General features: G+C 39.4%; 1 protein-coding gene across 1 annotated transcript in view; it reads right to left on the reverse strand.

Moving 5' to 3' along the window:
• Window positions 1-24,630, reverse strand: part of TNKS (tankyrase) — a 213,750-nt gene that overhangs the window by 59,143 nt on the left and 129,977 nt on the right. Inside the window, exons 6-12 of the mRNA XM_019533970.1 lie at window positions 19,927-20,021; window positions 14,726-14,821; window positions 13,243-13,309; window positions 12,640-12,826; window positions 11,327-11,448; window positions 8,273-8,364; window positions 8,107-8,185 (exon numbers count right to left, since the gene is read on the reverse strand). Of these exons, the coding sequence (XP_019389515.1) occupies window positions 8,107-8,185; window positions 8,273-8,364; window positions 11,327-11,448; window positions 12,640-12,826; window positions 13,243-13,309; window positions 14,726-14,821; window positions 19,927-20,021 (738 nt within the window). The remainder of the gene's footprint in view (window positions 1-8,106; window positions 8,186-8,272; window positions 8,365-11,326; window positions 11,449-12,639; window positions 12,827-13,242; window positions 13,310-14,725; window positions 14,822-19,926; window positions 20,022-24,630) is intronic.

A 24,630-nucleotide genomic window follows, 5' to 3' on the forward strand; every position in this document is an offset into this window, starting at 1 on the left:
GGGGGGACATGTGCCATCCAAAAACTCACTGCAGCCCCCTCATAGCCCCTGCTGGGCTGTCTGCCCCACCCTGATCCAGAGGAACATGCTCCCCCACCCATGAGCAAGCAGCGGAGAGGTGGGGGAGCATGGCCCCTGCTCACAGTGCTTTCCATCCAGCACAGCCCTGGCCCTGCCCACCCCACCCCGCACAGATCCTGGGCAACACGCCTCCACCCCATGCTGTCCCAGACTGGTGGCAGAAGCAGCAGCAAGAGCCGCTGAAAAGGCCCCACATGACCATCTCCCAGACCAGCAGCACGCAGTGGTGCGAGTCGTCCCACCCCATCCCTGGGCAGCACTTGCCCCAGCCCAGGTCCCAGCCTCAGCCCCAATCCCTCCCTTGCTGTGGGGGGCAGTGATCTGCCCCCCTAACCCTCCCACTGGGCAGCTTGTCCCCAGCCCCAATTCCTCTCTCGCTGTGGTGGCATTGATCTGCACCCCGCCTTCCCTCCCCACTTTGCCCACCACAACAAACTTATCAGCTGGAGGCAGCTGTGTCCTGTCCAGCATGGTGAGGACTGCTGCCTGTTTAGTTTATGGCCGAATCTCCGAATCGACACCAAATCTTTTCCAAATTGATTTGGAGGTTTCCAATTCAATTTCGAACTTTTAATGTGTCTCTTTTTTCGATTTGATTTGGATTTGGAGATTCTGCTGCCGCATTGGGCCCAATCTCCTCCAGACAGAATTGGCTACCAAAACTTTGCACAGCCCTAGTGGGAAGGATCCAGGAATCCAATGTTTCAGGGCTTCTGCTGGTCACTTGTAGGGATGAGGCAGAATGCCACTAACTCCGTGAATACACTATGTATCTTCTGGGGTATTGTCTGCCTTTTCTAAAACACAGGACATTGTCCCACAGGAAGAGGTAGGAGTTTGGCCGGGATAGTGGTACTCCTGGTTGTATCTGAAAACTTCTATAGTGCTTGGTTGGTAAGTCTGGCTCATGTGCTCTGCTTGAAAACAATTGGCACATGTGGTGCTGAGAAGGAATTATTCACCAGTCAGGTCAGCAAGGACAAATGGAATTTTTTGCAGTGCAAGGGATGGTTCTCTATTTGGGATTATCTGGGTTTATTTCAACATAACATAATCTTCGTCACTGCACTGGCTAAGGGATTGGTGGTGCCCACACCTCTTCAGCTCTTTATTTGCGGCATGCTGTAGTGCCACATCTCTGTGCCTATGGTGTGCCTGAAGGGCCAGAACAGATGTTTTTGTATACCCTTTTGGGCAAATGGTTGACTGCTAATGCAGGAGCCTGGATTTTATGGTCAGGAAAGCCCATCTCATTCCTATGATCCAATACTCTACTGTGTGGAGCTAAGACAGTGAAATGCTGACAAACCCTCTGATTTACCTTTCTGCAGTCAAGTGACTGACATGCCTCAGGGAGGTTTTGTGACTATGCCAGCTCTCATAAGCCAAGATAGCCATGCTAACCATCAGCCAAAAGTCGCATTTGAAATATCCGGGCACAAAAACTACAGTAAAAGAATATTAAGGTTACACTAAGGTCCATAAGTTAGGAAATACCTGAATTTGGACTGCAACTTTAATTCAACATCTTAGCATGCAGGCAACCCTTGACTTACGATGGCTCAAGTTACAACAAATTGCAGTTGCAATGTTTGTAAATTGACATCTGAGTTTCAAAATTCTGACCTGGGTTTACTTTACGACACTGGATACAAGGGTCGGTGCAAGGGGAGGGGGGCAGATAAAAGCCCCTGCGGTGAAGGAGGGGCTGGGGCTGGGACAGGGACTGGGGAAAATGCTGCCCAGCCAGGGTTGCACCGGGCTCTGGGAGTGGGGGCTATGGGTGGTGGGAGAAGCTGTGGCTCATCTGGCAGCTCCCATGGCTGCTCCTGCTGGGGTGAGGCAGGCAGTGCCGGGGCTGCACTGGGAGGCCATGGCTCAAACTGTGGTTCGTCCAGCTGCTCCTGCTAGGGAGAGGCAGGCAGTGCTGGGTGGCCATGGGAGAAGCTGAGACTCGTCTGGCTGCTGCCCCCACTGGGGCAAGGCAGGCACGTGTCCTAAGTTTGTGTCTGACTTCCAAGGCTTTTTGAAGAGGTGACCAAAAATGTTGTTGAAATGGGCAAAGAACTCAACTTAGACATTGCACCAGAAGATGCTGATGAGTTGCTGGCATCACATTCTGAAGAATTAACTAATGAATTGGAACAGCAAAAAGTGGCAAAGGAAGAAGATGCACCCACTGTTGGAAAGAATCCTCCTCTTAAAGTCTTGACACAAAAGCGCTGGCTGAGGCATTTCAACATTTGGAAGCTGCCCTGTCCCCGTTTGAGGAACATGACCCCAACATTGAACACAATGCACCAGTGAATAGGGGCATATCCAACATGTACAGCTGCTACAGAGAAATTTACAAGCAAAAGAAGAGAACATCTGTCCAAACTTCCTTGGACACTTTCTTTAAGAAAGCAGACAAGACTCCATAAAAACCTGCAGCCAAGACTCCTGAGAAGACTCCAGACCCCTTCAAAAAGTCCAACCAAAAGCCCTTCAAAAAGTCCAGCAATGTCACTTCAAAGAAGTCCTTCCAAATAAATATGATTGCTATTTACAATATAAATACATAAATAAATACATATAGACAAGTAATATAGCTACATTTATTTATTTTATACACTTGATTGAGTACTGTGCAAAATTTTGGGTTATCTGGGGTGAAAACAGGGTATTGGGCTTTTTAGCTCAGGAACCAATCCCCCATTTATAACATTGTTTCCTATGGGAAAATTGGTTCCGAGTTATAACGTTTCGATTCAAGACGCAGTTTTCAGGAACCAGTTGTGTCATAAATCTGAAGAGTGCCTGTATGTGTGTCAGTGCAGTGGTTCCCAAACTGTGGGTTGTGAAACCAAATGGGGTCACAACATCAGCAGATAGGGTCGTGGGGGTGGGGGCTTGAGGGTTTGGAGTGAGGGGACAACCTCAGGAAATGGGGCCATAGATGGGGTTTTGCTGAGAAAAAGTGTGGGAAGTGCTGTGTCACTTGCAGAGTGAAGTGGGATTTTGTTCTCAGACTTTATGCCTTTCCTCCATATGAGTCTACAAATGTGTTAACTTCTGAAAACCATAACTAATTAATTAAAAAAAACTTCAGAGAAGTTCATCACAAGAAACAGCTTTTGGCAACAGCAGACAACAAGAAATGGCAACAGATGCTTGGTTTAAAGTAGAAAGACTCTAGCAGAAACTGAGGCAAATGAGTCTGGAAAACAAGCAAAAAGCTACAACTATCCAAACCTCAGAGGTTCAAAGATACCAAGGTGCTGAGAGATTCCTACTATGCTTGTGTGAATAGGGAAGTATTTGATTTGGATTCGACCAATATGGAGGACAGTGATTCAATTCAGAGATTCGGGTCACTGACCTGAATCAATTCGGCGAAATCAGCTTCAAAAGATTCAGTGATTCAGCCATAAACTATAATGGAGAAGAACTGAAATACCTATCACGTTGTCATTTTTGGGAAGATTTGTATGAAAACAGCAGGTATGGTAGCCCATTCTGAGGGCATGAAGCCTGCCACATTTCAAGGACAGGTGCAGGGGTTTCTGGGAAACTGCCCTGCAAGGTTCTGAAAGCAAAACTTGTGCCATGTTTGTGTTAAGGGGTGCAGGTTGTAGCTGTGTTGGTCTAAGGACATAAGCAGACAAGGTGCTTTGGCTCAATCTGATATCTTTTATTAAACCAACTGAACAGCTGGAGAGGTGCATCTTGGCAAGCTTTCGGGTTTAAAAACCCTTCCTCAGGCTGAGGCAGCATCTGCTGCTGGTATGCACTCTTCCTGGATGGAATGAATGGTGAAGAAGCCAGAGGCTGGCATGCATGCAAAAAAGCCAGTCAGTAAAAATGTCAGGAGGTGAGAGATAGGCTGGGAGGGGGTGGGGAATGGGGCTGTAGCAGGTAAAAGTGGAGAGGTACCTGGGAAGTCAGATGTCAGGCAGGTTATAGTGTGTCATAAATCCAATGTCTATACTGAGTCCATGAGGTTTTGTATCTAGCAGGTGGATCAAGTGAAGTATGCTGTTTCTACATCCTTCCCCCAGAGCACTGTGATTGGAAGGGAACTCATGGAAAGATCAGAGTCACTAGCCAACTACAGATGGCAGTCTTCCCCCCCTGCTCCCCTTCCCTCTTCTCGGTTCGTTTCCCTGCAAGACTGCTTCCGAACCACCAAATCTCCAAATCTTTTCCAAATTGATTTGGAGATATTTACAGGTCTCCCATTTTGATTCAGATGTGATGATTCAGCCTCTGAATTGGGTTGAATATTCTCCAAATCAAATCAGCAATCAAAGCTTCATGCATCCCTAATTCCTACCTCTCTTTTTGCTAAAAAGCACGAAAACTTAAAGATAGATAATTAAGCGAATATTGCAGTTCATACCCTGGAGATAGATGAGCTACAACGAAAGAAAGTAGGTTAACATGGCTCATTTGACTCCTATGCTCCTGGTATATTTTACAGCAACTTAATGCCTGTTCCTGTAGCGTATAAGGACTAGACCAGTTTGCTAAGGAAAGGACCATTCCTTTTGCCTCCAGCATCATCTGAAGTGGGTGCATGGCCTTTATGCTACCTTAAAATTCACCCTTTTGGGGAATCTCCAGCTGCCATCTGCAAAATTTGAACTTTTTGGCAGAAGAGGACAATGGGAGAGAACTATGCCCCCATCTACAACATGCCGTCCAGTATGAGGGAAATATAGTCTTGGTTCTTTCACCCAAATGTTGGCCTCCATACACTGCATGTAAGGAGTTACAGGTTACTCTACTGTGAACCTTTCAGTGTAAAGCAGTTCCAAGAAACAATGGGCATACTTACTAGGATTAATCCTATTTCTTTTACTTAGAAGCTTATCATAGGAATATTACATGTATGACCTTTTCCTACTCTTGGTTTAGATGTATGGCATTTTTCAATCCTACAAGTTAAATATTTTTTGTCAGAATCTTGATAATAACTTTCTCATGCACTTAAGCTGATGTTTGCAAAATTAGTGGTACTGAGTTTTTTCTAAGGATTCTTGTAAAATAAATATAAAGTCTATATACAGTAAATGTGTTTTCAAGCAGAAGAAAGATTTTATCACAATGAAAGCTTCATTTTGCTATGTCACACAATCCTGAATAAAGAAACCTTAGGAAACTCCGCAAGCAACTCTTTTCAGGCTGATAATTTCCCTTTCAACACCATCTTGTTGCTATTTCCTCCTTGGCCAGTTCCTTACCATTTCTCTATTCAACCCTGTTTCCTCCAGCTTACTGAGCAATCTCCCATGTGGCAGCATATGAAATATTTTACAGATATCCAGGCAAATGACACTGACCATTGCTTAGAAAGTCAGCTATCTTATCAAAAACAGATATCAAGTTAGTCTGGCACAATCTACTCTTGGGCAAATCCATGTTGCATTTCAGACATATACAAATTATTGGAAAATATGTTTATCCAGGAAAATTACATTTTTGTCAGTAGTCCCTGATCTATATTTTAAACCAGAATGGCTTTTAGAGTTGAAACACTGAAAACGCATACACAACAAAACGCAGGAAACAAGACTATCAACAAAAGGATTAGTAAACATGAGTATACCTTTTAAACTGAGGAAAATGTCTATACAGCAGTGTGAAAAACCTTGACAAACTGGACAACCTGCAACTGGATAAAGTAATCTTTTCTAAAATACCAACATCTGAAAAATTAAGACCCTACATGCTCTGCTTCTAAATTTTATTCCATACTGATTTTACAGAAATGGAATGATAAGGTTGTAAGGTTTAATATTCAAAAGTAAAAAAATGATGTTAAGTATGCCTGTTAAACTAATTTTAAAAGCATTTACACATTATACAGTAGTAGCCAACGTCTAGGTAAGAAGCCAAGCATTAATAAGAGAAGTATTGCAAGCACCATAGTAAGATTAAATATAAAAAACTACCATTATTAGCTGACAGTTTTAGAATACCTTCCAGGTGAAACATCTTAGTGTTTCATTAGTATTATTACATTAAATCTCATGGAAAAACTCTGTAAAACAACATAAGGTTTTTACAGTTAAGGAAACTGGGGCCTAAAAACTCACAGCCCAATCTGCTGAAGTGCTAAATATCTGCTTTACTTTAACCAGAAGTAGTCCTACCAAAGTTAAGCAAGCATTTAAGTTTTTTGCTGAATCAAGGTGTGAATGGATTTTCTAAAATGAATCAGAAGATTATAGCACAGAAAGAAAATAACCAAGGTCTCCTGGGTCTGAGATTTTATTTTAATTATGACACTATCTTCCTCTTTGCTAAATATTCAATGATATGCACTACAGCTGAATTTGCTAGATTAAAACTTTTAGGGCTTACCAGTCTTTTGTGCTTTAAGACAAAAATGATCACTAACTTCAGATAACATGACAGGTGCTTGATGGCTAAGAAGGCCACTGTACATGGCATACATTAGGTCTGTGTCAGTATAAAAATTGTTTTTAACAAAATTCATGTCAGTACATTTTTTTCCCATAATTTCACTTTCCAATTTTTATTTCAAACTACATGGATAAAGCCAGATTTTCAAGTGGAAGCTGAGCTCTGGCTTTATAAGTACCTAGATGAAATGGCCAGATTTTCAGAAGTGCTCTGGATTCAAATGCTCTATATAGCAGTAAGCACTCTTTGGGACTCAGCTCTTGTGAAAGTCTGGCCACTTTATTTAGATGCCTAAATAAAAACTGCCAGTAGCAAATGCTCTTGAAAATTTTGCTCTGGAGTGATTGTTGGTGCTGTAAGCACATACAAGATTTCTACTTCCAGTGCATAGGTTCAATATTAAGGGACAGTTTAGGGATTTGATTATAATTCATGGTTTGAATGAACACAAATGTTTTTCTCTAAAATAAATCCTCCTAGAAAAGTCTTAGAAGAGGTGCAACTGTATCAAATTTCTGGAATATGACATACTGTGCCATGATACCATCATTAAAATAGTTTATGATTCTATTAAACCACTCTAGAAGTGAGTAAGATTCTGAGCTCTGGAAACTGGCTCTTAATAGGCCCCTAAATTACAATTCAATGTCCTAAAATAAGAAATAAGGAGACTTGCATTAACTAGGTATATAGTTACATTGCTGTCACCTCCTATTAGTTCAGAAGTGACATTATAGATTGTGATTACAGATATATTTCTTCATTTCTAGCTAGCTGGATGCCGATGAAGACAGAGGTAGCAAACTGAGCTACCCTAAAAGCAAAAATAAGGAGCCTGTTTACATTTTATATGGTAAAAATCATCTCTCATGAAGAGAAACAAGCCTTTGAGGAAAGCTAATTGGCAAAATAACAATGATCATACTGTACCTTCTCATCTACTGTTACAATCATCTAAAAGGGAAATTGTGGAAAGAAAAAGGATGCACTAATTGTGGGACTGAATTTATCTTTGCCTGTAATCTTACAACTTCAAAGACCACTGGTTTGTAAGCACATCTAACAGTGTGCTTACAAAAAATGTGTGTGAATATTGGTTATAACCTAGAGCAAAGGTAAATTAACAGAAGGATCTGCTGGATAGATAATCAAGAATAATTATAAATAGCTGAGGACAAGATACTTAAAAATGAATAACCAGTTAGTCTCCTAATTTCACAGTCAAGGCATTTATCTAATAGTGCCTGGCTTTTCAAAACTGCCTCTCTTGAAGGCAACTAAGAGCTAAATCTAGGAAGACTACCAGAGCTACCAAGAAGCAAAATTATTTTTAAAAACGGGGGAAGATATTTAGAAACAAGGGCAGAGTGGAGGGCAGGTGACCAAAGTTAAGTTTCTAAATCCTTATTCAGGCATTTAAATAAGCCAAATTTTCAAATGCTAAAGACCCAATCTCTCTCACTGGTTGTTATAAACAAATGCCAAGGATCATACAGAAAGTCTCAGACAGAGTGGGGAGAACAAATATTGAATTCAAAACCCAACCTTAAATAACAGTCCCTCCTTTAGCTACTTTAAATGGACAAATTATACGATGGATATTTACAAATTTACCTTTGCTCCATGTTTATGCAGCACTTCCATGACATCATTATGAGCTCTTTCAGCTGCAACGTGTAAAGGCGTCATGAAGCTAGAGGGAAAATTATGTAAATTAGTTCTGTTTTCCTGATTCTACTGAAACCTTTGGAAATTTTTGCTCAAATTTTCAGAAACTTACTCTTTGTTTTTCTCATTAACATTAGCTCCTTTCCTGAGCAACAGTTCAGCAACTTGTTTTCGTTTAGGATGCAGGGAAGCCACAGCACAGTGCTGTATAATAAAGCAAACATAAATTACTATTACTACTTAGACTTTGAAGTATTTTATGAAGTCCACTGAATCACCTTTACATATTTTACTGATTTTCAGACTGCAAAGTTTATACCCAGAATCCCAGAGAAATATACCACATTTCTGTCTTTATATATGACACATGGACCAGTATGTAAGATAGCGATCAATGCTAAATTATTCTAGTCTGAAAACAATTTTGATTTTATAACTACATGTCACAGATGAGAAACACTTAAGTCTCCAACCATATAAGATACCAGGACAATAAATGATGCGATAAGTAAAGGCAGGTAAAGGTAAAGGTAAAAGGATTTTAAAATTTTACTTCTGCATAGAGCTTCTAAAGCCTTACACTGGAATTCTCCTGTTTCTTCCCCTGGGTTCCACGGTAAAACGTTTGCTTTGCTCCTTTTTCTATTTCTATGTATACTGAACATGTTAACCTTAATCTAATCGTTGTTCTGGTACATGTTTTCAGTTAGTGCTCAATATATGGGATTATATTATAAAGCCAACTGTAAGAAAATTAATCCATTTGCTTAGAACAGTTTATTTCACATCTGGAGTGAGATGCACCTTTAAGGGGATCTCTGGGAGCAAGGTCTATCAACATTCCTGCTAATCCTAAGTAACTTGACACAGCCTTTTCCTACATTGTCACATACTTTCCTCTCCCCACTGTATAGTGGAGCCCAGGTGGCTAGCTGGTTTGTGAAGAAGGCTGCAACTCTGGCTTAGATCCCACATCTCTAGCCATGACTTCACATACCTGGTTAGGATGGTAGGTCTTGCTACCCTGGAAGGCTACACCACTTCCTTAGAACCAGTCACACTGAAATTTTCAGGGGTGTCCAATTATTTTGGACACCCATTCTGAGAAAAGAACACCTGAAAAACAGTCCTGGATCATTTCAAATTGAGCACCCCAAATTAACAGCTACCTGAGAACCACTAAGTATTTTTGAATATTTCTATTTTTATTATAAATGTAAGCACCATAGTGTGAAAACAGTGTAGAAATTGGTATAGATTCTCTTGGATGGAAGTCCCACACTTCTGGGTGTCAAATACCGTGACTTTCAGTAAGTTAGCCACAGAAGCAGAAGCCTGAGAAATGTTAAAGATACTGACATTTCTTTTTCACCTGGTGATGCACAGTAATAAATTCTTGTTATATGAGCTGTTGGACTGCTATGATAAATAAAGATCTAGCTAAACTGCTGCAAAGTTTAAGATTGCTTTTCACCTTCAGACATGTACCTCCAGCAAGTACAGTTTTTAAGCTCTATAAATAATCTTTATTTTTCAGGTCAAATAGTTGCTGTATGATCAAGAGTGTCAAATAGTCAAGAGCAGCTCAAGTACTGCAAATGTTTAAAAAAAATAATAGTAGTTATTTAGTAAAAAGTATTTTAGTAAAAGAGTACTTATTATTTAATAAAAACCACCAACATAATCAAGAAGGGATTAACTATGTCATTTTAAATGTGATCTGTTTTCCCCAGACAAACTACTGATTCTTTTCCTTCTTATTTAAAGTTTGGAATCTTTTCAGAGAAGTCCACTACTGAAATAAAAGATCATCTTGGACATATGCTGCTTAATGGCCCCTGTTAGAATAGGACCTACAGAGCTTCTGATATTTCTGAGATCATTTTGCAGGGTTTTTATTAACCACCATGTAGTTGTGTCTTACTATTCTTTCTAAAAAAGTAAAAATCTAGTCATACTGTTTTAATAGTGACCATCTCAATTAATTTTGACGAAACAAGTTACTTACTCTATGCTCTTTGCCTTCCTAATGCCTCAAATGATGAACTGGGAGCAGAAACAGCTGTCAATTAAATTACTAATGCACATACTCACACTGGCTTAGTGCAGATATGCTATTTCAGGCTAAGGTCATCTGAAGAAAGGCACCTGGTGCCCAAACGTTAGTCCAACATTTTCCCCAAGTATATGGTGGGTCCAATAAAAGAGTTAACTAAAAAACTTGCATCTCATATTTCCGGACAACCACAGTTACAATTACAACAGTCCAAATCTACTACAACATGATCACAAAAGCCAGTGTATTACTGATCTGCTTTATCCTTGTGATGCATAACTATGTTTCATATTGAAGACCCCAGCAAAAATTGATAACACATGGCTGGAAAGCTCTGGTAAGTCACTACAGCAACAGTGGAGGCTAGACAGATTTGAGCAGTGTCACATCAAATAGGCTTTGTGAGCTCAAAATTACTGCCATCTGCTGAAGACAGGACACGAGTCACAGAAAGACAGAGAACCTCTACTGCAGGAGTGCTGTAAACTATTTCACTACTGACTTCCATCAGATGATGATAACATTTAATATTAAATAAACTTATTGGTGTAGAGAATAATTTTAATCAAAAAACATATTTAACTGGGCTCTGGTGGAAAACTTCATTAAAAAAAAAATAGAGAAAAGGTAAGGTGGCATGACAATTTATTTCAGTCCTTCACAGAGCCCCAGGACACATCTATTTTGTGTGCCTTCACTGTCATCCTCTGCATCCCCAAATTAAAATTTTGCATCCAGTCTCCAGAAAAAACAAGAGAGTGGGGAAGGGGGGAGAGGAACACTGTCACAGCAGAAGACAAAGCAACCAACTAATAGAAGTTGCTACAAAGACGATAATCCAATGAGAAGAAAATACAGTCAGAATATGAACAGGACAACTGTGGTTTATGTAAGGGTTTCTGGAAAAATCCACTATAAAAAACAAAATTCAAGTTAAAAACTGAACACTACTTCTGTGATAGTGATTTATTTTTAAAATATAAAATGCCTGGTGGCATATCCACAATCTTAGATGATGAATACATTTTCATAGTCTAGCAATAAAACCCCCTCAACTAGCACTGCTACCACATATATCATAAAAGAAATGAATTGACTGTATAATCTCACCAGTGCAGTCTCATGCGACTGTGGCTGTTTGAAATTAATGATCTCCAAAGCAAGTGTCTTTTTTACTTTTGCTAGGTCTGCTTCTCTGGCTGCTTGCAGTAAAGAATGTCCTTTGAATTCATCTGTTGGGGAAATAGACATACTTAATATTCAGCAATGTGTCAGATTTATAAATGTTACTTCAGTAAGCTAACTACAATTAACTAAGAAGCAAGGGAGCAGTTTTCTATACCCTTTTGAACACTGGCTTAAGGTGGAATCTTAGACCCTGACCTAGAAAAGGCAGAATAATGTCCTTGAGGTAAGAACTATTAATTTATGTACCACCCTCCCCAAAAGAGGCCCAGAGTACCTTACAATAAAAAAAAAAGTTAATTATAATGTACTCTGGTTACTGACATCTCAAGTTTTAAAGTGAAAAACTAAAGGTGCATTCTGTTGTTTTGCATTTACCTATCACCTATAAGAAACCCAGTTTGACAAGTGTGTAATTAGCAGGGAACCTGATCTTATCGGTTTAAAAATACCAAATTTTCTGATTAAAAATACCCAATTCTCAAATAAAAGTCCAAAACCTGTGTTTTTCTGCAATTAAAATGAAATGCTTCTCTCTCTCTATGTAGGAGTTGAACACAATGTTTTATTCATATATTTACAATTTTAAAGCAATATAGAAGCCAACCAGAGTGCCTCAATCATTATCATTACAATAAAATAAATTCTAAATACCTATATATTTTGGCATGTAATTTTGGTGTTTTTATCATGGAGAAATCAGAGCTCTTCCTGCTTTGTGGCACTGAGCAGTTCTCATATGCCAGTGCCCTGCCCTTGCCCACACTGGTGCCCCTCACTCCTAACCCATAGTCCCCTGGGCCCTGTCTGTGTCCCTCACTTCCAACCCACAGCTCTGCACCCCCCAGCCCTCCTGGTGCCCCTCACACCCCTGCCCTACCGAAATAGGCCCCCAGCTGCCAGGGATATGGGACCTGGGAGCCCCCACCGCATTCTGCACATGCCCCCCAACATTCTGCACCAATTCTCCTACCCAGGAGCCAGTCCCCATGCTTGGCTGTATTGCTGACCATGTGCACTTGCATGTGGTACCCCCTGCGTCCCATTCCCTCAAGCCCCAAGCAGCCCCTTGCACAATGGAACTGTGCCAGCATGCAAGGGGAAACCTGTGGTTTCCTGCATTTTTTCCTTTAAAGGAGAAAATCTGTGTTTTTCTATAGCAAGTGGAAAACCCGGTTCACTGGTTATTAATAACAACAACGCTCTTCATTAAATTATGACATGACTGAAATACATACAAGTCAGTCTCTCTCTCAGTTCTGGTGTTGGAGCCATATCAACAGCACTCTTGCCATGACAATTGACTAGTGTTGGATCTGCACCATGACTCAACAACAAAGAGCAGACTTCTACGCGATTCTTAGAAGCAGCCTCGTGTAAAGGGGTGAACTGCCAGAGGTCCATAGCATTAACACAGGCTCCATGCTAGGGTGAAAAAGAATTCTTCATTTTAGAAATGAACTATAATTACTTACAGAGATGTTTGTCGAAATCGTTTTTGAAGTTGTTTCAATTGTTTTCAGTGTGAAAGAAAAATAATTACTTTGTTTTCACGTAGCAAAAATAGGAATATTGGAATTAATTTAATATTTATTGCAACAGCTCTTTAGGGGAAAAATGATCAGTTAATATTTGGCTGGAAACATTCGATGGAGAAATACTGAATTCAGCAGTGCAGGTGTGCGTTTCAAATCCAAAATCCTGTGCCTCTGAATTAAACACAGGCATAGAAATTGGGATATTTAACAGAGTGAGCCTCTGCCTTTAACTATCATATGAATAGACCACATCTATCCTAAGTACAAAAAATGGAATAAATATTCTTACATTCCTACACTTACCTTAAGTAGCAATTCTGTGACTTCATAGTGTCCATATGAGCATGCATTATGAAGAGGCACAAGTCCACTAGATAAATAAAACAAATAACAGCTGAATATTAACATGGGTATTTAAAATTAAAACAAATATTTAGAAACATTTTAAAAAATTCAGATAATTTTTACTCTAGTAAGAATTTAGCTGCTTTTATATTTAAACCAAACATTTATATTTGCTTTAAATATTAAAATATTCTCATTACATTGTGGGATTCCAACCTTCCAAAGCAGTCTATTGCCCACAAGTGTCATTAAAAATATTTGAGTGATACAATGTAAGTGTTTAATCTACCATGTATTATTGGTGATATAAGCATTCACTGTGTTGAAAACCATCTTTCTTGCTACCAAAAGGAAAGTAAAACCTGATTAATTTTAACCTTGGTAAAGACAAATTTGTGTATTACTTCACTTTATATTTACATGCCTCTTCATTTTAAATGTTGTATAAAAAGAAAAACTGTCTTACAATGTTACCTGGTTTCTGGGTATAGTATGATATAGAAATATTTACAGATGGTAGATTAAAACAGATACTCCAGAGTAAAGAAGAACCTGACATTTCTGCATTTTTGAAGTACATTATAAGCTTTAAATATATTTAATTGTACAAGGACTGCAACTATCTGAGGGTTATTGGAATTTCTGTAGTCACTGGAGTCTGCACTTTAAAAATAAACTGATAAAGCAAATGATGCAAGACTAATCACAAGCAAAGGTTATATTATGAGAAAGTCATAAATTTTAAAAGATCAGCAAGAGACAAGCAATAAAACAAAGCCAGTGAGCCCAGTCTGTAAGTAAAGCCAGATAGGGTGGTTATGGCTCCACAGATATGGATGAATATTGCATTTAAAAACATAGATTTAACCTCTTTGTTACATACAAAATGCAGAATGCCCTCTTCTCAATTAACTGACTCTCTCAATATCATTTTTTCTAAGAATCAACAATTAAACCCATTACTTTATTAGTTAAAATTAATGTTAAAGATGGCTTTTAAGAAAACGTTGCAGGGACTCTGAAGTCTTTGAGATTTTCTTTGTCCTTATAATTTAAAAGGAAAAAAAAAGCTAAAACTTACTGAACTCTTCTGCACTGCTGCCAACTGTTGCGATTGTTATTATTTATCTGTTTTGGTTCAACAGATGAGATTTACCTTCTCTGGACATGTCTGGTACTTACTTAAGAAGATCCAGTGCTCTTATGAATTATAGCCCTGCTTGGGAAAGCCACCTACTTTCCTAATCAGCTGCCTACCCCATCTGCTTCCTCACAGCCAACAAATACAGCTCTGTAGTGGGACAGAGCTCTTTCCCACAACTCTCAGAAACCCAAGTTTGCTCTTATAGGGGGCTGGTGGGGACAGAAAGAGCTTCCCTTATTCCTGCCCCCTCCCTCTTCTTTGCAATGAGGATGGCTCTGCTAGTCCTTTCGGTAATACCTGTTCTGGGAAGACAGTGAAGAACCAGTAGAGCCGCTCTCCAGCCTATAAGGGGAAGAAGGCAAACTCGCTGCAGCTCTTTCTAGGCCTTGGAGGCTAGTGAGGGGTAAGCAGAACGTACACAGGGAATGAGATAACAGAACGGATTTGGAGATTGGCATCTGAATAAACTACCTGGCTGAGCTGGGGTTGAGAACTCCTACAGCACCAAAAGCAACTCTCTCTTAAATATGACAGAGCAGGCAACCCTAACCCCTGCCATCCCCATTTAAAAAAAAAACAAAACAACAGTAAGTAAGCAAGCAAATAAATAATAAATTATAATCCTATTTTCTGGGGGGACCAACCTCATAAATCTTGAGCTTTTTTTAAAATAATCTTTTGAATTCATTTATTTTTCCCTCAAGAAATTATAACACTACATTTGCAGAAATAGTTTCAGAATTATCAGTTATTTTCCATAATTACTTCTTACCCCTGAAAGCTGAGAAACAGAAACTGAAGGCTATCCCAGACAGAGGATTCCACAAAGAACTGCCTGTTTTTAACATGGCTACCATCTTCTCATGGTTTGGAAGATGTGAAATACCTTATCAAAGATGGTCACTGCCTTGAAAAATGTCAGTTCTTCAGGAATTTTCTGGGTTTATAATGCTTGGTTTTGGAATAACTGAAACATTCCTGTAATTTATTTTAGCTTGAATTCCTGATTGGTACTACCAAACAACTCCAATTAGTTTTTGTCTAAGATCTGCTTGTCAAGCCAGATGATTCTAATTTCATAAATCTGTTTATCCTGAAATTCTTTTTCAGATGATTATTAGATCTCAACGTTATAAAATCATTAAAAACTGTTAATGGTGCTGTATCCAAATTAATATACAAAACATAAGGTTTAAACATACTGTTGAAACTATATACAATGCTCTCTAATTAGTTTCAAAACTTTTGACAAAAACAGCAGCAAATACAGCTAAAAAAAAAATCAATCTTCAACATTTCATTATACTCCAAATATTTTTAAAGTGACAAATTAACCCTCTTTTTTAGACATCTTCAAGCTGAATTTCTCAATTAATAGAAGACAAATCATAATGTAGAGAATCTCTTATCTTGGCTGATGGATAGACAAGACAGACGCATAACAATTTTTTCCCATAAAGTCTATGTATACAACAAGGAATGAGTTTGGGACAGAAAATGCCTTTTACCAAGGGTATACACAGCAAATACAATGTAGCCTGATTCTGAATACTAATAAAAACTCTAATGAGATCATCATATACAATGACTCTTTATTCTCAAAAGTAAATCTCCGGTTTCCATATACCGACTCAAAAACAAATGGTTTCCCAACCCATCATGTACGCACTTCTGCTATAGTATTTTACTTGGACATGAAACATACAGCTTAAATAAAACATTTTATCTCACTTCATTGGAGAAACTGCTGTCCCTTTTCACATTCTTACTGCTGACAGAAACTGTACAACTAGATGCCTAATTACCCTATCAATTCCAAATATGCATATCTCACTGAAATTAAAGGGATTTACAAGCATACATCTGTCAGGATAATCAGGTCCCAGAAAAAAGTCTTTAAGTGTATGTGCTTTATAAAAACAAACAAACAATAATCTTAAATAGCATTTGGTTCTCATTTTTGCTAAAATCTGGTATTATTTGCTAAAATAATACTAAACCCCACGGGTTTCCACAGATTGCCATCTAGTAAGGAGTACTCAAAGATACAGAACTGAGACACGGGATTTCAAAAGGGCACATTTCAACCAATTCAGGGAAATAGTAGGCGAGGTGCCCTGGGAGGAAAGACTGAAGGATAAAGGGAGCCAGGAAGGCTGGCAGCTTCTAAAGGGCACGGTATTGAAAGCTCAACAAGAAACTATTCTGGCATGATGTAAACACAAGAAAAATGGCAAGAAACCAATATGACTGTAGATGTAGCTTCTAGGATGTCTCAAAATTAAAAGGAAAGCATATAGGCAAAGGAAGGATGGGCAGACAACCAAGGGAGCATATGAGGAAACTTGCAGGGACAAAATCAAGAAGGCAAGCTATACCTGGCGAAGGAAACCAAGGACAACAAGAAAAGGTCAGAAAAGAAAGACTAAGGAAGCTGCGAGTCCACTGCTAAATAGGCAGGGTGAACTCTTTACAGAAGATTCAAAGAAGGCATAGCTTCTCAACAGGTACTCACAGTCCTCACAAAAAAAATAATCAAACCAGAGCGCTTATAAGGTTTATTTGGAAAAGGGAGGGGATAGGCTGAGGGATGAGACCATGAAGAAGACTGGCAGAAATCTTTTGTTTGGTCAGAATTAATTCAAGTTGGAGGGCCTGATGAACTTCATCCTAAGGGACTGCAGGAACTGGCAGATGGGATCTTGGAGCCTTGAGCAATAACATTTACCAGGTTGTGGGAGACAGGTTAGGTACATGAAGGCTGGAAAAGGGCCAACATAGTGCCTCTCTAAAAAAGACAAAAAGGAGCACCCAGGGAATTACAGTCAATTAGCCTAACTTCTGAAGTCAGTTACTGGAGCATATTATAGCCACTGGCCATTCAGACTGCCTGGAGGAGGAAAACCTGATGACACACAACCAGTATGGATTTGCTAAGAAAAAATAATGCCAAACAATTTTGATTCTCTTCAACAGAGTAAGTAGCTGGGTGGATGAAAGAAAAGCAGTGGATATGCTGGATTTGGATTCTGTAAGGCTTTTGACAAAGTCCCACACCTTCTCATAAACAAACAGGAGATATCTGGACTAGACAGAACTCCAAGGTAGATGGACAACTGGCTCAAAAGTGCAAGCAAATGGTAATAAATGGATGCATGTCAGAATGGCAGGAGGTTCCCAGTGGAGCCCAGAAGGGTCTGTCTTAGGTCTGATGCTGTTCTATACTTTTATTAATGATTTGGATGCTCGAATAGAGACCTTCTGGAGCAAATCAACAGATGAGATGAAACTGGGAAGGACTGCAAATACACTGTGGGCGGGGAGGGATAGACTGCAAAGCTTGACTGGAGCCAATGGGATGAAATTCAGTGCTGACAAATGCAAGACACTGCATCTCAGGAAGAATAATCAAAAACACAAATACAAAAGGAGTGACGATGGGCTGGATGGCAGCACTATGGTCAAAGTTTTTACGGCCTTGGTGGAGCATAGACTCAACATAAGTTGGAATGTGATGCATCTGCAAAAAGGCAAATGTAGTTTTGGGTTACATCAACAGGAACATTAGATGCAAGAAACAGGAAGTGATACTGGCACTTTACCTGGTGCTGTTTAGGTTCTATCTATGGTATTGTGTGCAGTTCCAGGCTCCACATTTTAAAAAGGACCTGGAAAAGTTAAGGTCCAAAGACAGGCAGCAAAATGATAGAGCTTGAAAGGCAAACCAAATGAGCAAGGGTTGATAGAAATAAGCATGTTCAGCTTACTGAAAAGGCAAAGAAGAAGAAACATGACAGATGAAGTAAGTATCTGAAGGGCTCCCATAAAGAGGGAGAATACTTTTTCTCTCTCACAACTGAAAGTCAGACATGTAGGAATGGATCACAATTGCAGTAAACTAACTTTAGACTGAGCATCAGGAAAAGCTTCTTCGTTGCTAAAAGAGAGAGGCCTCGGAATAGACTGCCTACGGAAGCTGTGGAATCTCCTTCATTGGAGGTTCAAAAAGAGATTGGATAAGCATTGGTCAGGGATGATCTAGGAACAGCAATACCTGCAGCATGCTGTTAAGAGCAACAGCTAGAAGTACAGGAGTCACCTGGAGATCACAAGAACTCAGTAATCCCAGAGAAGGTAGAAATTAGAGAAGACTATGCCTGGCAGCAAGAGAATGAAGAAGAGTTCCATAAATGAAAAAAAAAAAAGATTAAAAGGAGTTGGGATAATTCATGGAGGGAATAGAATGACAGAAGAAGGCATTCTGGCTCTCCAGTTAGGCTGTGTGGAGCTGTGTTTGCAGTTCCCAGCTTGCAGTGCAGAAAGGAGGGGTGTTTTGGTCTTCCCATGCTTTTGAACTTTGCTGGTTGCCACATGAGGCCAGGAAGAAATTTTCTCCCTCCAGCTGCTGCAGTGGTCTGTGGGTTGTTGGGTTTTTTTGCCTTCCTCAAAAGCACTGTGTGTTGGCTACAGCCGAGGCTGGCTATTTTGACTGGGATGCGACAGTGCTTCAGCTTGGACTGAAAACACCATGAGATTCTTGATTGTAAGGTCTTGCTCCTCTGACCCACTGCAACAATGGAAGGAATTTTAACCTGTAGTAGGGATGTGACTGATTAGACAATCTATTAATTATTTAACTGATAAGCCCAGTGATAACCAGTTATAGCTTACTGGCTATTGTTTAGCGCAGGGTGGGGCACAGTCCAGAAGAAAAGGGTGGGGGGAGCAGACAAACAGAGGGAAGCTGTGCAGTGCCCCAGCAGGAAGACGAAGGCAGCAGGGAAGGACAGACCAGTAGGGTGCCAAGGAAACCCAGTGGGGGTCTAGTTGGACTGGAGTCACATGAAGGCCAATGGGCAGTCTCCCTATTATTGTTATTATTCCATCAAAGTGTGGCAGGAAAGAAGGAAAGGTGTCCTACAGGTGGAGAGGGGAGTGGCTGCAGAGCTACCGGAGTAGTCATGGACACCCCTGAGACCCCACCATTCTACACAGTGCCATAATCCCGTTTTACCAGTGGCAAGTTAGGGTGTAATTGGTGTTTTGGGGCACTGTGCCTGGTAGCTGGGTGAGAGGGTTGTTTGTGCAGTTTTAAGAACAGGTTAGAAAAATACCTGAATAGGATGGGTTAGATAAGGATGATCCTGCCTTGAGTACTGCATTTGACTATATGACTTCCTCAGGCCCTACTTTTCTATGATTCCATGCAAGCACAAATTTAAAAATATAAATTTGTTTAATGATGGTATAACAGAGATGAATACAGAAGTAAGGAGTATAAATCATCATCATAATTCATCTCTCAAAAATTTTACCCTCAAAGATTATTAAACATAAAGCACTAATTTTGATTTTGGAAATAAACCAAGTCCAATTCTTCAGCTGAAGAATAACTCATTTACACAGACTGAGTTACAATACACAACAGAAAAAATTATAAATGTCATTAACACAGAACCACTTTGAAAATGGAGAATGCATAGACCAGTCCCACATACCCCTTGTCCTTGGCATGAACATCAGCACCATGTTGAAGCAAAAGCTGAACTATTCGAACTCTGTTATAGCCTGCTGCTAGATGTAATGGAGTTGACTGCAAATAAAAACAAAAATTAGACAGGGTAACAGGATGCATCCATATTTTAATTTATATAGTTCACTTTTCAGTATTTAAACAAAGGGCAAGATTTGGTTGAATGGTCAAATGTTTTACCCCCCCCCCTTTTTTTAAAACAAAAACTAAATTGTAGAAGAAGCCACTTCTCTGTTCATCAATACTTTTTCATAAAATAGATGTGGTAGTTAGCTTTGTCACACCTATACTTAGATACCACCATCTTTTAGGGTCCTCTCCATCCATGGTTGCCAACACTTGAGATTTTACTGTGATACTCAGCGAGATACTTGAGGCACTAGGCATGTAAACATACTAGAATACTGAATAAAGTTGAAAAACATGAACCTAAAGGTTAAAAACTAGAAGGCAAGCTGAAGCATTATCAGAATGTTCAAAAATATGAAGGCAGTCATAATGTATTGCTTCTAAAATTTTTTTAACTTTCCAGACAAATCTCATGACTTTGATGGCCTGACTCAGGATTTTTGAACACTTGATGTTATCTGTACTATTATAATACTTTCTAGTTAAACCAACAGGTTGAACTGTGGCAACTGACTCTTCCAGCGCTTCAGCTGTCATTATTCACGAATAATCAACATCTCCGTGACATCCATTTGCTTCTGACAATTCAGTTACGTAAGGTGAATTATTATGCAGCAAAGAAACACAAAACACTATCCAAACAGTCTTTTAAGGTAAAAGAACACCCTATCATAGAGATGATATCTGAAAAACGGCCCAAATGTTTAAAAGGACATGTACAATTTTGAGGGCAGGAAATGCAAAGTGTATGCACGAAGGCTGGATATTTGCAAGAGTGCACATACCCACACACCATGTTTATCGTATATATGCAATGTATGTAAGTTTGATACCTGCAGAAATGCATTCACACTTAAAGCATGAACTAATATTTTCATGCAAGCTGTATACAAAGAAACACTTGGAGAAGGGGGAGAATGTGTGAATGCAGAACAAGGGAAGTCTGTTCCCTTGCTCTGCTTGTAGCAGGATCATTTTGTTCATTTTTTAACAGAATGACTCTTTGGCTCTGCGTCCAAAGAATGCAGGTGTCTTCTAAGTATGCTGTATTATGCTAATAACTCTATACATATGAATATATAGCAAACTGTGTATCCTTCGTATAACTTCCTCCCACTAAGTCTAATTCTTCTGCAAACTGTTCTTTTAAAACAGAAAACATTTGACTATTTAAGCTCCATACAATAATTAAAATCACATTCTTTTTCTCACCTTATTAATAAGAATGTTATTGCAATTGAAAGTCTTTCAACTTTACAGCAATTTCCCCACTTTTGTTCACATACTTACCACAAGTTTAATTACCTTAAAAGCTTTCTATTAAGAAGCAAATTTTGTGTACTTTCTTCCTTTGAAGGAGTAAGTCTTGAATAGAAAATAGAAGATGTCATTTCCATCTTCCCTATCGGTTAAGACTGGAGGGACTAGGACAGTTTTCAACTGACCTTGCTTAGTGGGTTGATCGTTTTTTGACACAAAACTCATATGGGAACAATGTACAGAGAAAATAAATCTCAAACAGCTGATGAGAGACTTTCAAGTCATGTTATACTCTATTCTTTGGTTAGGCATACACCTACAATTTAGGTCTATAAATATACAATATTACAAGTGTTATGAAACATTTCCTCTATTAGCTAACCAAACTGTTGTCATATTAGTGTTTCCTGTGATAAATATCAGATGCTACAGTATAGCCACATGCTGTATGCATTTCTGGGAATGAATGCTTGTTTAGAACTATTGCTACTTTCAATAAGCCATATTATGTTTTTAATATAGGTACAGCATTTAATTCCCCAAACAATAACTGGTCTGAACTACTAAGCAATACACAGACATCATTTGTACTGTATGACCAAAGTGTACACTCACCTCTGGTAAAGAAAAATGTCCTCACTTACTGTCTGTTTATTTTTGGATATTAGAGAGTCTACGCAGTTTTGTATGAGAATGATCTATTTCATCTTCACAGTTCATTATGCACTGTAAACACCAGACAACAAATGCAAAGTCCCTAATGTAGAGGCGATATCTGACCTACTCATCCTGCAAAGTAGTATGAAACAGAAGGAAGACCATTTACAGAATTTTCTCCCCTGCAGTCCCTACTGAAGCCCCCCAAAATAATTTCTTCTAATTTGAGGCCCTTCAAAGTACTGGGGGCCTGTTATTCTGCTCTAAAATCTTTCCTCTCACTGTTTAAACAAAACATTAACTTTGTCAGGGTCTACCTCAGAAAAGATGCTTGTAAAATTTTGACTTTTTTGATGCATCAAAACATACACGTTTGTAGAAATACAGTATCAAAGAGCGTAGCTCATCACAGCTGACACTTAGAGAATACTGTACTCAAAATTCTCTAAAGAACCAGCTGCCTCGATTATTATTGTAATGACCCCGCTGGAAAGAATCTGTTGAATATGAACAGTCATAGTACATAGTAAGGTCTGAAATCTAAAGCTACCTGGGAACCATTACCTGGGGCTGAGGTTAGATTTTGGAATGAGAGGGGTACACTAGTAAGGAATTCTTCAGTCTGACTGAATTCATCATAGCAATTTTCATCTGCGTATTTTTAATATGATAGCAGTAGCTCCAAAGTTCTTCCTCATTCATATTAAATAAGATTAACAGGATGTTCTCAACCAAGGGGAACTCTAAGACATGGACTCTTATTAAGATTTCTTCATTTCTGAAGACTTAAAAATATAATGACTCAAATAGGGTTTGTGCATTCAGGGGTCACAGAATCTGCTGTCTTTTGGCCCCCTATTTAACAGAATCTCAGCAACAGAATCTCAGCCTTTGTTAACACAAAGAAGTATTTCTAGCTTATGGCTGGAGAAATGATGAAAGAATACAGCAAATGAAAGCAGCATTACCACCTTTGTTTCCAGAAAACATTCAACAATGGCATTAAGAAGCATGAACTACCCCATTCTTTATCCAGGTCCTCTTGACCCCACAATTCCATGATCTCAGATGGAGAAGCTAACTGGAGCTCTCAGCTCTCTTTCAGATTCCCTGCAGAAGTACAACTAGTAAGTTTACACTTCCAGCTTCCCAGCTGCAAACTAGGTAGCCTGGAGGATAGCATAATACTGGAGGTTTATGGAACCAGGGAAAGGAGGCAGTGAGGTAGACTACAAGGCTCTTCCCTTCCCTTAGGGACACGGGGAGGAGAGTAGTTGTGCATTAGACTGCCTAGTGAATATCCCGGGAGACTATGAGTAGAGTAAGAATGCTTGGAGAACACAGTAGGCGGGAAGGAAATGCCAGAAAAAAATCATTGTAAAAATAACAATGTAGTTTATGTGGATGAATTCTTGACTATAAGCCACAGCTGTGGTCTAGTCTACAAAGTTTAGTCATTATAGTAATTAGTTGCATCATAAAAATAAACAAACAAATCAGTAAAACATAACAATAAATGGACTTTTATATAAAACTGATGGATTATTCCTACAGAGTTAAAAGTACAGAAATCAGGTACTGTGAGTAGTGATATCATATAATGTACTATAATCATATATATAAAAATTTAATAGTTTAACATTAAAAAAAAGACTTAGAACTACAAATTACCTTTCTCCATGTGTTGTACTGGAAGCCAAGAGGCTTACAAATGGGAACCTCTAGAGTACACTGACCTTCCTAGAGTTATATTTACCCATATATCAAGCCAATCACGTGTCGTTTTTAATTGCCATTGTAATTAAAAGAAATTCAATGTCACTTCTACTATAGTAGACACTTATGTTATTTTTAAGTTTTATGCTAGTCATAAACTAGTTAAGCAGGTAGCATGCAGTTAAACAGAGTTCATTATACACAAGATGGCAATCATTGCAAGGGTGTAGACCTCAAGTTTATACTAAAACAGATGGTTTTGCTTTTAACAATTTTGAAGATGAGCTGCCTGGGAATTTGAAATGCAAGTCATTTTTAGATAATAAAACAGGACAGATTTTCATGTTCTTTTCATTTAACCTTAGTTATTTTCTTTTTCTTCTAAAGTTACAATTTAATGATCCTTTCTCTGTAGGTCATGTTTAGGGAGAGTTCCTTGAAACCTTTGATTTCTGTACCTACCTCACCCTAACGTGGGGCAAAGTAGGAATTGGGCAAGAAGTGGATGTGGTCAGAAATGTTCGATTGGAATGATTTCCCAATGGCAAATCCATTTGCCAGAAAGTCAGTCCCAGCTCTGAGGCTCTCTAACCCATGAGCAACCTGAAAGCCCTAGCTCTTAATTTCCCTGGCTGTTAAAAAGCAAGAATTGTAACTCTGCCCTTTTTGAAAGATTATGAATAACTAGCAATTGCCGGTCAGGAATAACAAGCAGGGGGGGCATGCAGGGACCGAGCCCCATGCCCTCCCCCACCTCCCAGTCTGGGCCCACTCCCACCTCCCCTGCCGCAGTGGTGGGGAGGGGGGGAGTGGGCCTGGGCCTGATGCAGGGAAGGACTGGCCCAAGGGTGTGCAGAAGCTGGGCTGCAGCAGCAGGGGGAGCAGTGGGCCTGGGCTGACCCGGCAG

This window comes from Crocodylus porosus, unplaced genomic scaffold (genome assembly GCF_001723895.1).
Source record: "Crocodylus porosus isolate Cpor-Errol unplaced genomic scaffold, CroPor_comp1, whole genome shotgun sequence".
Lineage (NCBI taxonomy): Eukaryota > Metazoa > Chordata > Crocodylia > Crocodylidae > Crocodylus > Crocodylus porosus.